Genomic DNA, 15,633 nt, shown 5'->3' on the forward strand with positions numbered 1-15,633 from the left:
TGTTGACTATGTACCCTTGATAATTTATGATGAAAATGGCACTTCGTATGGTTTTTCTCCCATAAAACACTACGGTAGTAATGAGAAAGACCAGGCAAATTCCAAAAGAGGAACATCCTGTAAAATACTTGGCCAATACTTCTCAAACTGTCAAGTTTATGAAAAGCAAGAGAAGCCTGAGAACCTATCACAGCCAAGTGGAGCCTAAGGAAACAGGACAACCCAATGTAATGTGGTAACCTGGATGAGATCTTGGAACAAAGTGGCTCATGCCTGTAATCCCAGCTACTCGGGAGGCTGAGGCAGAAGAATCACTTGAACCTGGAGGCGGACGTTGCAGTGAGCCAAGATTGTACCACTGAGGCAGGAGAATCACTTGAACCCAGGAGGCGGACATTGCAGTGAGCCGAGATTGCACCACTGTACTCCAGCCTGTGCAACTTTGTCTCAGAAAAAAAAAAAAAAAAAGAGGGACAAGTTTCAAATGTTCAGATTTTTTTCCCCTTTACAAGTGTCATTAAAAGATACAGGTACAAAAGAAATTTTATTGAGAGAAGTATCTGCAAGAAGTTCAAAATATTTTAGAGGTGTTTTTTTCCTCACCCCCTGAGTTCAAAGATTCTCAGCATTTTACAGAAGAGGCCCCTCCTCTCCTCCTATAAATGACCTCTAAATGTTGGACCGTCTGAGGGCTTGGTGCTGGTCTTTTATCTGCTTCTCTCCTCACCCTAAATGCCTGGTTTCAGTTGCCACATATATACTGAGGACGTCCAGTTTGCTGTGCCCGGGTCTGACTTATGTGGATTTCAGTCTTGCCGGCCTTCTTTTTGTTTCTCAAGTGCATCAAGTTCTTTCCTAACTCAGAGTTTTTGCATTTGCTGTTTCCTCTTCCAGGAAGGCTGTCTCTTTCTCATCCTTTAGTCTCTCTTCAAATGTCATTTCCTCTGAAAGAGAAAGGCCTTCCCTGAACACCCCCTCTAAGGTGGTCCTCCTCCTCCCCTTGCTGTGTGTTGCTCCATCAATAATTCCACAAGACATCTTTCTCTTTCTCCCATAGCATTTCATCACAACAGAATGTTATCTGATTTATTTTTTTGCTGATAATCACTGTCCCCCATTAGAATATAAGTACTTTGAAGGCAGGAACTTTGACAAACTTGTTCACTGCTGTATCCCCGACACTTAGATGGTGTTTGATACAAGTTAAGGGTTCACTAAATACTCATGGTGTAAGTAAATAAATGTATGAATCAATGAATGAATAATTAAACGAATGAATGGAATACTTAAACATCCAACTCGTGGTAACACAGCACATCAGTGTTTACTTGAAACAATCCTCAAGCTTCCCTTTTCTCCTTCCATTAACAAACCACAGATTTCATGAGATAAGATATGCAAGGATAACTTTAAAAGTGCAATACACTTAAATAATAAGAAATTTGGAAGGGTCCTGAAATTATTCTTTGCTTAGAAAACTATGCCATTATTGGCTCGACATAGTGGCACAGGCCTGTAATGCCAGCTACTTCAGGGACTGAGGTGAGACCCCCATCTCTAAAAAAAAGAAAGAAAACATCCAGGCCAAGTGCTGTTGGCTCCTGCCTGTAATGTCATTTTATAATCAGCATTTTGGAAGGCTGAGGTGGTAGGATTATTTGAGCCCAGGAGTTTGAGACCAGCCTGAGCAAGATGGCAAAACCCTGTCTCTACAAAAAATACAAAAATTAGCCGGGTGTGGTGGCACATGCCTATAGTCTCAACTACTTGGGAGGCTGAAGTGGAGAATGGCTTGAGCTTTGGAGGTGAAGGTTGCAGTGAGCTGAGATAGTGTCACTGCACTTCAACCTGGGTGACAGAGCCAGACCCTGTTTAAAACAAACACACACACACACACAGACACACACACAGAAAACCCCTCAAAACCCAAAACTATGCCATCATTTCATTCTAGCAATTTACTAAACCACATATCAAGTTTGCATTCATATTAAAGAAGAGGCAGATGGGCTCTGCCTGAGAAATTTATTGAGTTATAGTTTTATTGACACTGTAAGTTGTTTAAAATGGAATGGATTGCCACATAATATTTACAAATAATTTCATTTTTTGATGTTTTAAGGGTTGGATTCTCTTCTTTTAAAACTAGTTTTTTTTTCTACCCAAATATTTCTCAAAATTCCATTGTTAAGCAATCAATTGATCAATAATTTAACAAGTCTGGTACCTATTATATTGTCATAATTTGTCAAGGTATTGTGTAGGGAAATAAAGAGACTAGCATTATAATTTTACTTTAATAAAAATGTATACCTATGTCTGCATAGAAAGAATAAATAAAAAAGAAATAAGCAAAACAGTGATTATCTGGATAATGAGATAAAATGTGATTACTATATTATACATTAATGTAGTTTCCAAATTATTTACTATAGGCACATCTTATTTTTGTAACACCATAAAAGACATATACTATTTATGTCCCTAGGGAGCATATCTTATAACTGGAGAAGAAAATAAAGTAGCATACAGTAAACAAATAGAAAACAATTGAGTGCAAGATAAAAATAACAACAAAAAACCAAGAAAACAATTGAGTGCAAAACTGTATGATTACTGAGAATAAGCCCAATAAGTTGCTCAGAGAAGAAGAGATCAGAAATATAGAAAGAAAGTTCAGTTCAGTTCTCTTTTTGTATAAGTATGACAAAAATTTAGCATTTGCTATCTTGAGAAAATTAACACGCATAATGAAATAAAAGCTCAGGATTAGGCCTGGCTCAAGTGATCCTCCCGCCTCAGCTTCTCAAAGTGTTGGGATTACACTGTGAGCCACAGCGCCCAGCCAACATGTTTGCATTCTTTTGCAATTCTTCTGATTTGAGAACATTTTAAATTGTAAAAAAAAAAAAAAAAAAAAAAAAATTTATACCACAATATTCGCTCTCAGACAAAAATAATGTAGCAAGATTGACTGCTCTTAAGTTAAATAAATGAAGGATTCAATTAAATCATTCTTGTAGCACACGTAGTCACTCAAAAGCATAGATACTCTGTCAGGTGTGGTGGTGTGCACCTATAGTCCCAGCTATTCTGGAGACTGGGAGTTCAAGTCCAGCCTGGGCAAAATAGCAAGATCCCATCTCTAAAAAAGAAAAAAAGGCATAGATACACTATAAATTTATGTAAATATCTATATTTTATTAATTATGGAATTCTATTATAAAACTCATAATTATTTTATGAATCACAAAATATGCTATCAATTAAACTATAATATATAGTAGATCATCAATTATAACATGAACCCTGATAAAATGTGAAAAATCTGTATTTTATAATCAGTGAAATAAGATACACATTTTGTGACCATTTGATTAGTGTCTACTGCACCCATAAATATGAGGCCAGGGTATAAGCTTTTGTTCATCATTGTACCCACAGCCAGCACAAATAATTTCCTAATAAATCCTTGAATGAATGAATGAATGAACAGGTGAATGCGTAATCAAACAAGGGAGTTTGTCTTACACTGCAAATGCCTAAATGATAAATAAGAAAATGCCTTTTAAAAAAGTATTAACTGCTAAATAAGTACTGTAAAGTATCAATAATATTGTCTGATATTTATTTTTAAGTGATACATCTATTTCTTTGGAAAGAAGTCCTGAATATTTTAAAAGTCTGATAAATAAGAACCACCCAGCTCTGTGTGAAACAGGAGAAGGTTGCCTTATAAAGCCCAAGTGAGTAATCTAAGGTGTTTAATATCACAATTAAATAGGGTGGAGAGAGCAAGCTGTTATTTCCTCCTACTCTTCTGTTTTTAAAAAGCCAAATTCAAATGGTCTGCCTTTTACCTATGAGAAAAGCAGTTCTACACCCTTATAGAATCCTATAACAGAGATACCATTTTGTTCTGCCCCAGCTATTTCTGCTATAGAAAAGCATTGAACAGAAAAAAGCAATTATCTTCATCCAGATACATGCAGGACTTATTATATTGTGATTATTGAACCAAACTCTTATATAGAGAGATGCATTTCAAATAAGAATTCTATTAGCCAAGCTAAGTTACTCTTTTGCCTCCTGTTGTTATTCAAGTCTTTTCTCTTCTGTCCTTCTGCCAGCCTTACCCCACTCCTTAATCCTCTGAACCAGCAAACCATTGCCAAGTTCTGATGCAAAGTGGTTTATAGGCCTGACTGGACCAGACTAAAAGTGTTCAAAATAGCAAGCAACAAGGAGCAGAAATCCATATTAGAATGGGATATGGACTATATTTATATTGGTACAGAATGCCTTCAATAAAGAGTTGTGAGTTGTGTAGGTGAGTTGCCATGGAGCTACAAATATGAGTTGATATTCTGAAATCCTAGACAGCCATCTCCAAGGTTAAGAAAAATCCTTATGCACTCACTTGCAAAGATATCCACAGCATGCTCTTAATGGAGAAAAACAAAGCCTTAGATCAAATATGTAAATTAATTTTTAGTTTTTTGAAAAGGTGTGTTTGGGCTATAGATAAATCTGTTCAAAAAACATGACAGAAGATAATAATGGTTGAAAGGAGACACAGTGCTTGCCCTCAAGAAGTTTTTGTCTAGTGAGGGAGAGAGGACTTGTATGTAAATAAAATTGTGTTACTAAGGTAGATAGTGAGAAGTAACTTAAGAGAGGATCAGATAAGGTATTAAGAGAATACAGAAAAGGGTCTGGGTTAATTCTGAACAGCATCAAAGAATGTTCTTGCAAGAGATAGTGTTTTCACCAGATCTTGAAGGTATGGATGAGGGTATACAGAGTGAGTATATTCAGATTCTACTTTAAAACAAATACTTTCCTCTGTTGTAGTGGAGTTGAGCTATACATCCAACAATAATGAAAAAATACACGCATATATACATATATGGAGAGAGATACATATTTTAGTACATGTAGCAATTTATTAATAAATGTACAGTTTAAGTCGCATGCAAAACCTTGGAGTGATAGCAAACTTCATTGTAGGATGTTTAGCAGCATCCCTGGTCTCTACTCACTAGATCCCAATAGCATCTCCCTAGGTGTGACAACCAAAAATGTCTCCAGGCATTGACCTCTGGAGGCAAAAAAAAGCCCTTTATTAAGAACCAGTGGTATACATAAGTGAAACATACACAAGACATTCCTCCCCTCTTCTCTGTATGTGAATAAAAATTGCAAAGTTCATGACCTGGATTTTCCTTTTAGGTTTCTTCTTTAGTGGTTCTTAACTTCATTGGGTGAAGTAAGCCTTTGAAGATCTGTTGAAAGCTGTTGACTCATTCACTTCTCAGGAAAACGCACATGCTGACTACCATTTCAGAGAATTTGCATCAGGGTTCTCTGGGGAGGAGTTCTGAGTTCTGTTTCCAGGAGCTCGTAGAATTGTCATGGTCTGCATATGCAAGGTAGGTGGATTACGGAAGGTTGATATACAGAGGTCTGTATTTTGGAGCCTCTTCTGTATTTACTTCAGAACACTAACAATCAGGCGAGAATGTTCTGGTTTATCAAACCCTTCCTTCTGCCTTTCATCTTAACCATGCATTAGTTTTAACAAAGTTCATCCCAACAGAAGACAAAACACTGATGAGGTAGGATAGCTCCGGCTCCTCCTCCCTCTCTTATAGTCTTGATTTCCATGTAGTCCAGTTTATTCCTTCCCTGATTGTCCAGGAGAATGAGAAAAAGAAAAAACAGAGTCTAGTGGGTAAGAAAGGGCCACCTGGACGGCTTGATTTGGATTGTGAAATAAAACACACACATATGCACACGTAGAATAAGTGGCTAAAATCTGAGTAAATCGTGAACTCTCTGTATCCTCCACCCATTGAATGCTCCTAAAAGACTTTCTAGAAATTCAAGGACTTATTAATATAGAAACCTGGCCATTGTTCCTCTTCTCCTCCCCATGTGGTATGAGAGCACCTGTGGCAGGCTCCCAGAGACCGCGGACCTCTTCCTCTAGGCGGGCTCTGCTCTTCTTTAAGGAGTCCCACAGGGCCTGGCCCGCCCCTGACCTCGCAGCCCTTGAGATTAGTAACGGGATGAGTGAGGATCCGGGTGGCCCCTGCGTGGCAGCCAGTAAGAGTCTCAGCCTTCCCGGTTCGGGAAAGGGAAAGAATGCAGGAGGGGTAGGATTTCTTTCCTGATAGGATCGGTTGGGAAAGACCGCAGTCTGTGTGTGTCTTTCCCTTCGACCAAGGTGTCTGTTGCTCCGTAAATAAAACGTCCCACTGCCTTCTGAGAGCGCTATAAAGGCAGCGGAAGGGTAGTCCGCGGGGCATTCCGGGCGGGGCGCGAGCAGAGACAGGTGAGTTCGCCCTGAAGATGCCCACACCGCCCGGCCCGGGCTCCACTCCCGGGGAGGCCTCGAGGGTTGCGGATGGGACTCTTGAGTGGGCACGGATCAGGTGGGCAGGGGGCAGTACAGCTTTCTTTCTGAGACGCCGAGAGCGAACAGGCTGCTCGGAAAACAGGACGAGGGGAGAGACTTGCTCAATAAGCTGAAAGTTCTGCCCCCGAGAGGGCTGCGACAGCTGCTGGAATGTGCCTGCAGCGTCCGCCTCTTGGGGACCCGCGGAGCGCGCCCTGACGGTTCCACGCCTGGCCCGGGGGCCTGCACCTCTCCTCCAGTGCGCACCTGGAGCTGCGTCCCGGGTCAGGTGCGGGGAGGGAGGGAATCTCAGTGTCCCCTTCCAGCCTTGCAAGCGCCTTTGGCCCCTGCCCCAGCCCCTCGGTTTGGGGGAGATTTCAGGACGCGGACAGCGCCCTGGCTGCGGGCCATAGGGGACTGGGTGGAACTCGGGAAGCCCCCAGAGCAGGGGCTTACTCTCTTCAAGTTTGGGGAACCCCGGGCAGCGGGTGCAGGCCACGAGACCCGAAGGTTCTCAGGTGCCCCCCTGCAGGCTGGCCGTGCGCGCCGTGGGGCGCTTGTCGCGAGCGCCGAGGGCTGCAGGACGCGGACCAGACTCGAGGTGCAGGGGGGCCTGGCTGCAGCTAACAGGTGATCCCGTTCTTTCTGTTCCTCGCTCTTCACCTCCGATCGTCCTCGCTTACCGCGTCTCCTCCCTCCTCGCTGTCCTCTGGCTCGCAGGTCATGGCAGCGCCAGGCGGCAGGTCGGAGCCGCCGCAGCTCCCCGAGTACAGCTGCAGCTACGTGGTGTCGCGGCCGGTCTACAGCGAGCTCGCTTTCCAGCAACAGCACGAGCGGCGCCTGCAGGAGCGCAAGACGCTGCGGGAGAGCCTGGCCAAGTGCTGCAGGTAGCGGCCGCGCGGGCCCGCGTAGGGAGAAGCGGAGCGGGGCGTCCACGGCTTGGGGAGGGGAGGGCGTCCCCAGCGGGCGAGAGTGGGGTGCGGGCGGCGGAGCCCCTGGGCGCCAGCTGCTTCTCCCAGAGGCCCGACTTTCGTCTCCGGTCCTCCACGCCGCCCTTCTGGTCGGAGGGTGGCTCCATCAGTCTCGGGCCCGGAATGAACTTACCTGGGAAACTCGCCTTTGGGGAGAGTGGATTCTAGGAGCCCCATCTCTCTTTTTCCTCTCTGAAGGAAACTTGGAGTGCCTCTTGGGGTACAGTGGGTCCCTGTTGCCTTCTTGGGAGCTTGTTTAAATGAAATGAATAGGGAAACCCAGCTCTTGACCAGGAGGAGTCCTTGAAACACTCAAGCTAAGTAGGCGGGCTACCATTCAGTTAGAGACCAGGATGCAAGCTAGAACCCAGGGAAGCGCGGGGTGTGCCAAGTACTTCATCAGCAGGCTGTGGGACCCCTGGGGAAAGCCACCCTCAGTCTCTAAACCCAAACATGCCGTAACTAGATGTCACAAACATAAAGAAATTAGAGTTTCTAAAACCTTTCATTATAGAACATTTCAAATACATGCATAAGTAGACGTAGTAGTATAATGAACTCCCCACCCCCACCGTTTTTAACCCATCACTCGGCCTCAACTGTGATCAAATCCAAGTTACTCTTGTTTCTTGTATCTACACCTACTTTCTCCCTCCAGTATTATTTTTAAGCAAATCTCATATAGCATACTGTCTTTATGTATTTTACTGAATATCTTTAAAGACTCTTAAAAAATATAACCACATTTCATGATCACACCTTAATATCTAAAAATAACTTCTTAATATCAAAAATTGAGTCATTATTAAAATGTCCAATCGTCCCATAAATGCCTTAATTAAAAAACAATTTATTCAAATCAGGAGTTATACCACCTACTTTTGATATTTTTCTTTTATCTATAGGTCATTGAATTTAAAAACTACCAAGTAGCAAGGTATAAGGTATACATTCCTCATGCTAAGATTTTTGTAAAAACTAGCTCCAGGCTTGTATTGCCAAAATATACTCAGTGTGTTTATCTTCTTTAAAGAAAATGATAATAATAAGGCGCCTGGATTAGGAGTCTGAAAATTAATCTCCATTTAGAGACTCCACATCCATCAGTCTCTGGCTGGACCAGAAAATAGGTTTTTGTGTAGGAATATTTTCTCAGAGGATTAAAAATGTGAGCGAGGGGTGGGACACTTAATCCTGTGTTCTCTAGAAGAGTGCATTTAAAAGGATAGATACAGTTCTTGGCAAAAGCATGGTAAGCACTTCAGGGTTATTATTTTCAGGAAATTCTTATTCTTTTTCCAAATAGTTATAAACATCAGCAGAATCCAGTTCATAACTTTGTGATTTGCAAATTGGTTGTGACTGAGATTGGATTGAAAACCCAGTTTTCTTGCTTTTTGACAGTTGTTCAAGAAAGAGAGCCTTTGGTGTGCTAAAGAGTCTCGTGCCCATCTTGGAGTGGCTCCCCAAATACCGAGTCAAGGAATGGCTGCTTAGTGACGTCATTTCGGGAGTTAGTACTGGGCTAGTGGCCACGCTGCAAGGTAAGATGTTGGCGGATTGAGAGTTCTGGTCTCCAGCAGGAGTTTAACACTTCTCCCCAGCTACCATAGGTCTGTGACAGATGTTTGCTTACCCTTCAAGGCCTGTATCTTTCCTGTAGAGCCCCTTAGTGGAGAGAGTCACCTCTTTTCTCCCCTTCCTTAGAGTTCTCTTCCTGGGAAACTGCTGCCCCACTAGGTGCAGAGGTCCAATTTAGAGGCATATACTAGGCAGTGGCTTCCCAATTTTTTAAAATTTTATTTTATTTGAGACGGGGGCTCGCTCTGTCACCTAGGCTGGAGTGCAGTGGCGCAATCTTGGCTCACTGCAAGCTCCGTCTCCCGGGTTCACGCCATTCTCCCGCCTCAGCCTCCCCAGTAGCTGGGACTACAGGCGCCCGCCACTACGCCCGGCTAATTTTTTGTATTTTTAGTAGAGACAGGGTTTCACCGGGTTAGCCAGGATGGTATCGATCTCCTGACCTCGTGATCCGCCTGCCTTGGCCTCCCAAAATGCTGGGATTACAGGCGTGAGCCACTGCGCCCAGCCAGCTTCTCTATTTTCATTGACCACAATTCAATAAGAAATGTGTAAAGAGTTTCAAGTCAAGATTTAAAAAAAAAAAAAGAAATGTGTTACATCCTGATATATACATATATATCTAAAGTTCCTGTGAAATATTTATTATAACAATGTGCTAATCTTTCACTTTGTTCTATTATGCTTAGGTTTTTTAAATGATGATTGCAGCACATTAAATTATTTTATATCCACACGTGGATCTTTTTTGTTGGTTTGTTTTGCTTTGCTTTTTAGAGATAGAGTCTTGCTCTGTCACCCAGGCTGGTGTGCAGTGGCACGATCTTGGCTCAATGCAACCTCTCTGCTTCTCGGGTTCAAGTGATTCTTGTGCCTCAGCCTTCTGAGTGCTGGGGCTACAGGCATGTGCCACCATGTCCAGCTAATTACTGTATTTTTAGTAGAGATGGGGTTTCGCCATGTTGGCCAGGGTGGTCTGGAACTCCTAACCTCAAGTGATCCGCCCTCCTTGGTATCCCAAAGTACTGTGATTACAGGAATGAGCCACCATGCCCAGCCTCCCACACATGGATCTTGAGGTGTAGTTTGAAACTGGCTTAAGGAAAAGTGAAGGGAGCTTCCTAGCCTGGACTCCACATGAATGTTTTGCCTGCCCCTCATCCCTTTTTAAAAAAATTCATCCTCTTATTTTAATGTGTGGGAAAATGTGCCAACATAGGCGGTTATTTGTTCTTTTATAAACTGAGTTCATACCATAATATTCCCATAAGCATCTTAGAAATCTGTTGTATAGTTGGTGCCTAGCAGCATGGCATTCTCCTCTGTCCCCTATCCCCACCATCTCATTTCTGCCCCACCCCCAACACCCTGACCAATTTCCCAAAGACCCTGAATCATGAAAACAGAAATTTCGTTATTTATTATAATTTGTGAAACACCTAATATGTTCCAGGCACTAGGTATGCTGACACGAATAAGATGCATCCTCTGCTTCCAAGGAACTCATAGTCCAATGGAGAAAGAGAAAACAATTCAATGTGATAAGGGCTGTGGCAGGGGAGTGCAAATTACTTGCTAAGGGAGTGCAAATGAGGTTCACTCAAAGCGGTCTTAGGGGATCTTGAATAGCTTCCTGGAAGTTGAATGTCAAAGCTGAGTTTCCCTGATGGCTAAGTCTGAGTTTGCCAAGTGATGGGAAGTAGGGTGGGGTGGGGATGGCTTGAAAATAGACTATTTCAGAAGCTAGTAATGAATGTTGAGCAATATTGTGAGCTAAAATTTGGCTATGGAGCTTTCAAGATTGCTCAGATCAGGCCAGGTAGATGCCCGCAGAGAAGGAGGGTGGCCTATGAACCCAGGGTGGAGTCTCAGCCTGATCAAGCATGTTCTTAATCACAAAGGTGGACGGGAGAGAGACTAGGATGGGCTGCGTGGTTCCTAAGTTAAACAATGCCAAGTATTCTACACTGTGCTCTAAGGGCTGTGACATGGTGACACCCTGTGACTCCTGGGGGACAGGAACCATGCCTAATTCATGTTTGTTCAGCAGGTGCCTAGCACAGAGACAGGCACATAATAGATGGTATATTTAGTGAAAAAGATTGAATTGCATTCCTGATAATGAATCTTCTTTATATAAAAAATGGTGGTTCATGCTCCATGTCTCCCCAGTTTTCATAGACAAGTATCTTATAAGAATTCATTTTGTTTATAAGCACGAGACACTATGCTAAGTAAGAATGTTGCCAGCTATCTCATTTAATCCTCATAACAATCCTGCTAGGTAGGTCTATTATTATTTCATTTTCAGTAGGTGAAAAAATCTATTAAATCTTGCCCAGGGTCACGTGGCTGGTAAGTGGTACAGCTGGGATTTTAATCCGGTGTCTATTGTGTAGTTCCTTACTTTATGGGTAAGATGCTTTTCTAGAAACATTATCTCTATAAAGTTTTCTGTGTAAGGTGAATTTCTGGGAGGTTAATCTGGCTCAGTTACACATTCATTTATCATTCATTCACTTAATAAATATTTATAAACTAATTCTGTAGGCCAGGTATCCAGCCATGTGCACTCAGTGGTTCATTAACAGGCACAGGTGCTGACTTCATGGAGCTTTGTAAAATTATTTTGAGGGGTAGGGATGAGAATTAAATAAGTAGATAAATAGAAAAATAATTATAGATTGCAATATCTATTGTGGTGGATTAAATATACTGCAATAGGGATTAATTTGAAAGGTGGGTCTTTATTTTTATATTTTTTTGAGACAGGGTCTTGCTCTGTTGCGCAGGCTGGAGTGCAGTGGTGAGATCACAGCTCACCACAGCCTTGGCCTCCTGGGCCCAGGTGATCCTCCCATCTCAGCCTCGCCAGTAGCTGGAACTACAGGCATGTGCCACCATGCTTGGCTAATTTTTGTATTTTTTGTAGAGACAAGGTTTCACCATGTTGCCCAGGCTGGTCTGGAACTCCTAGGCTCAAGTTATCTGCCTGCCTCGGCCTCCCAAAGTGCTGGGATTAGAGGTGTGAGCCATTGTGCCCAGCCAGGAAGGGAGGTCTATTTTAGATATAATGGTCAAGGAAGACCTTACTGAGAAGGTGAAATTTAGTAAAAGACAAGAGAATGAGAAGGAGACAGCCATGTGATAAGCAGAAAAAAAGAGTGTACCAGGTAAAGGTGCAAAGGCCCTGAGGCCAGAAAACTTAGTATTTTCCAGGGAGGAAGAGGAAGAATTGTAGTGTGGGTGAGTGCAGTGGGGGAGGGTGAGTAAACCATGAAATAAATTGAGGCAGGACTGGGATTAGGATGAGGTAAGGGAGGCACTCACTCTCAGGATGCCTCTTTAAATACTGTACCCTAGGCACCTCATTTGCCTCACCCTATTCCTGGCCCTGTGGGGATATTGCTGTGAATTAAAGGGAGAATGGGTGTGTCAGCTTGAACCAGATGATGCAGGCTATGAAGAGAGCTGCAAGATAGGAATATATTGTGCAGCAAGAATCACTGACACATAATGATGAGTGTGGATGAAAATCACTGATGCCTCCAAGGTTGTTGGCTTGAGCAACCAGATAGAACATTACATCATTTATCTAAATGGCAAAGACAGGCTGAGGAGCAGGTTTGGGATAGGAAATCAAGTTTCCTTTTGGATATGCTAAGTCTGAGACACAGGGGTGAGACATCTAAGTGGAGATGCCACATAGAGAAGTGGGAGCTACTGCAAGTGTGAAGGTTAGAGGGGAGGTCTAGGCTAGACATAAAAATCAGGAAAGCATCACTGAAGAGGTGATATTTACAAGAGTGGGAATGCCTGTGATTACCTAGGAAGAAAGGGCAGGTGTCGACGAAAAGAGAGCCAGAGTACTTAGAAGTTAGGAAGGCAAGGAGAGGGGCAGCCAAGAACCTGAGAAAGCCTGGTGCAGGAAGTTGAAGACAAAGAACAACCAAAGGAATGTGGGATCAGAAGCCAAGAGAGAAGGTTAAAAAAAAAAAAAAACACATAGAGGGGCTGAGAGTGTTGAATTTGCCTGAGGGGTGGGGTATGATGAAGGATTACAGACTGCTTTTAAGAAGTTTTGCCATGAATCAGAGGGAGATAAGAGATGAAGACAGAGTGAAGGGAGAATTTGTTTTTCTTAATATGGGAGATACTAGAACGTATTTGTGAACCGATAGGAATGACCTAGTAGAAAGAAAGAGATCTGTGGTGCAAGAAGTACAAGAGAAATAACTAGAAGCAAAGTAGTAAAAAGGGGCAAACGTGGAGGGGTTTGAGAACGGAACTAGGAGAATTACTCCTTAAAGGCAGGAGGGATATTTCTTCCATTTTCAAAGGAAGATAGCCCAAATGGTGTAGATGCAGACAGGTTTGAAATTTTGATGAAAAGTAACTTGGGAGCATCTCATGGATTCTGTGTTTTCGATTAAATGCAGAATATGTCTCTTAACTTTGAGTCTGGTGGAGAAGGGTTTGGGCAGATTGAGGTAAGTAGGGGAGGTTTGAATAGTTGTCTCAAGGAGAGGAAAGGCACACCCCCTGAGGAAATGTAACTGGGTCCCCAGGCAGTGTTGAGTGCCCATCTAGCACTTGTGGTCACACATTTTACATGAAATTGGTTAGCCCAGATGTAGATGCCTTCAGTCCAGTTTATCTAGCTGCTCAAAGGCTCTCATGGATAAGGTGGATGTTTGAGGTCAGCCAAATTGGGGTTTTGCCAGACAAGAAAAGGAAGGAAAGAGAGAGTGAAAAAAGGGAGTTAAGAATATTTGCAAAATTCCATGGAATCTGTGTGGGCAAGGGTGGAAGTGAAGACAGGAAGGTGTGGAGGATAGGGAGAAAGTGGATCGGTTAATTGATTAGAAGCCTCGTGAGCACAAATAAATGTTGCAATAAGGATTCTGCAGTAGATGAGCTGGAAGGCTTGGAGGCTGTAGCTGGAGAGAGGCTCAAAATTCAGATTTTGGAGGTGGTGGTGTGGTTTCCATTGATGACAATGTCCATGCCGTAACCACTGGCTGAGCAGCTGAGTAGTAGAACAACTCCAAGAAGACCAGCTCAGGTTACTGGGAAGCCAGGAAGTTGCTAAGGATGATGGGATCTTTGTGATTTTTGTTATTAAAACAAATTCCCATCAGACAGCAAAAGATCGATGCAACCCTTGTAGTGCTATTTTTATTCACAACTTTAAGGAGTCTGCTGTCTGCTTTCTCCTTTTGACTTTTATTTATTTGTTTGTTTAAACAACAGAAATTTATTTCTGCAACATGAAGATGCCTGTAGATTCAGTTTCTGGTGACAGCCCGTCTCCTTGCTGCGTCCTCACATGGTGGAAGGCTTTACCTTTAGAAGAAATTTAAATTTAATATAAATTTCAACTGTTTATTAGCACCTGCTTTGCCAGTATTTGTCACCATGCTATAAATCATGACTACCAACAGAGAAATTCTATCATTTAAATCAATGGCTCAGATTTCTTCAAATTTTTTTTCTTTTTTGAGACTGTCTCTCACCCAGGCTGGAGTGTAGTGGTATGACCTTGGCTCACTGCAACCACTGCCTCCTGGGTTCAAACTATCCTTGTGCCTCAGCCTCCTGAATAGCTGAAATTACAGGCATGTACCAACACCCCCAGCTAATTTGTGTATTTTTAGTAGAGACGAGATTTCACCATGTTGGCCGGGCTGGTCTTGAACTCCTGGCCTCAGTGATCTTCCCACCTCAGCCTCCCAAAATGCTAGGATTACAGTCATGAGCCATCACACCTAGCCCCAGATTTCTTTACAAATTGTGTAATTTTAAAACTGTTGTACCAAGTTTCTTTATAATAAAGATGATTCCAGTATATTTGAGTAGTAGTGGTCCCTAAATGGGACACTCTATATGAAAACTGAAAAGCTCCCCTTTTCCAGGCATATTAAGAACTGCAGAGCCCAGTTTGGGGAAATGGAAGTTTGAGAAGGACTTGAAAAATGTCCATATGAAATAGACAAGTTGTGCTTTCATCCCCTGCTCCTTCTTTTCTTATCTTCCTTCTGTGGAGTCACCTTCCTATTTTATTCCATGCTGTTGGGACTACTGACTATTGCAATTCCTGTTTGTAATTTATATATTAAAACAATTGTACTAATAGATATATTTTTCTAGAATACAAACTCCACAAGGGCAGAGACTTTGTTTTAACAGTGCCTGACACATGGTAGGTGCATAATCAACTGTTGTTGAATGAATGAATGCTTATTGTAGAAAACTAGAAAATACATATAAGGAACATGAAAAAATACCTCCACCACAAACTAGAAGTCTCCTCTGATCCTACCATACAGATAACCCATTGATATTTCAGTAAATATCTTACTAGGCACATAAATATTTATCTATATAAAAGTATAATGAAATGTCTGGAAATAATAAGCACCAAATTCAGGATAATTGTTGCCTTCTGAGGGTAGAGGAAGGAAAGAGGATGTGATTGAGGAAGAGTATACTGAGAGTTTCCGCTGCATTGGCAGTAATTTATTTCTTAAGCTAGATGATGGATACATGAAAGTTTATTATATTATTCATTGTGTATTGTGTTTCTTGTATATGTAAATTACTTCATATTTTATTCAAAATACCTCCAGATTTTTTTTTTTTTTTTGAGATGGAGTCTTGCTCTGTTGCCCAGGCTGGAAT

The 15,633-nt window shown here is 42.3% G+C and overlaps 1 protein-coding gene across 1 annotated transcript in view; it reads left to right on the forward strand.

Moving 5' to 3' along the window:
• Nucleotides 1-5,232: 5,232 nt before the first annotated feature.
• The window catches only part of SLC26A4 (solute carrier family 26 member 4), a 58,485-nt gene continuing 48,084 nt past the window's right edge, over nucleotides 5,233-15,633 (forward strand). Inside the window, exons 1-3 of the mRNA XM_009453969.5 lie at nucleotides 5,233-5,432; nucleotides 7,121-7,287; nucleotides 8,776-8,915. Coding sequence (XP_009452244.2) covers nucleotides 5,415-5,432; nucleotides 7,121-7,287; nucleotides 8,776-8,915 — 325 coding nt within the window. The 5' untranslated portion in view covers nucleotides 5,233-5,414. The remainder of the gene's footprint in view (nucleotides 5,433-7,120; nucleotides 7,288-8,775; nucleotides 8,916-15,633) is intronic.

Source organism: Pan troglodytes, chromosome 6 (genome assembly GCF_028858775.2).
Source record: "Pan troglodytes isolate AG18354 chromosome 6, NHGRI_mPanTro3-v2.0_pri, whole genome shotgun sequence".
Taxonomy (NCBI): domain Eukaryota; kingdom Metazoa; phylum Chordata; class Mammalia; order Primates; family Hominidae; genus Pan; species Pan troglodytes.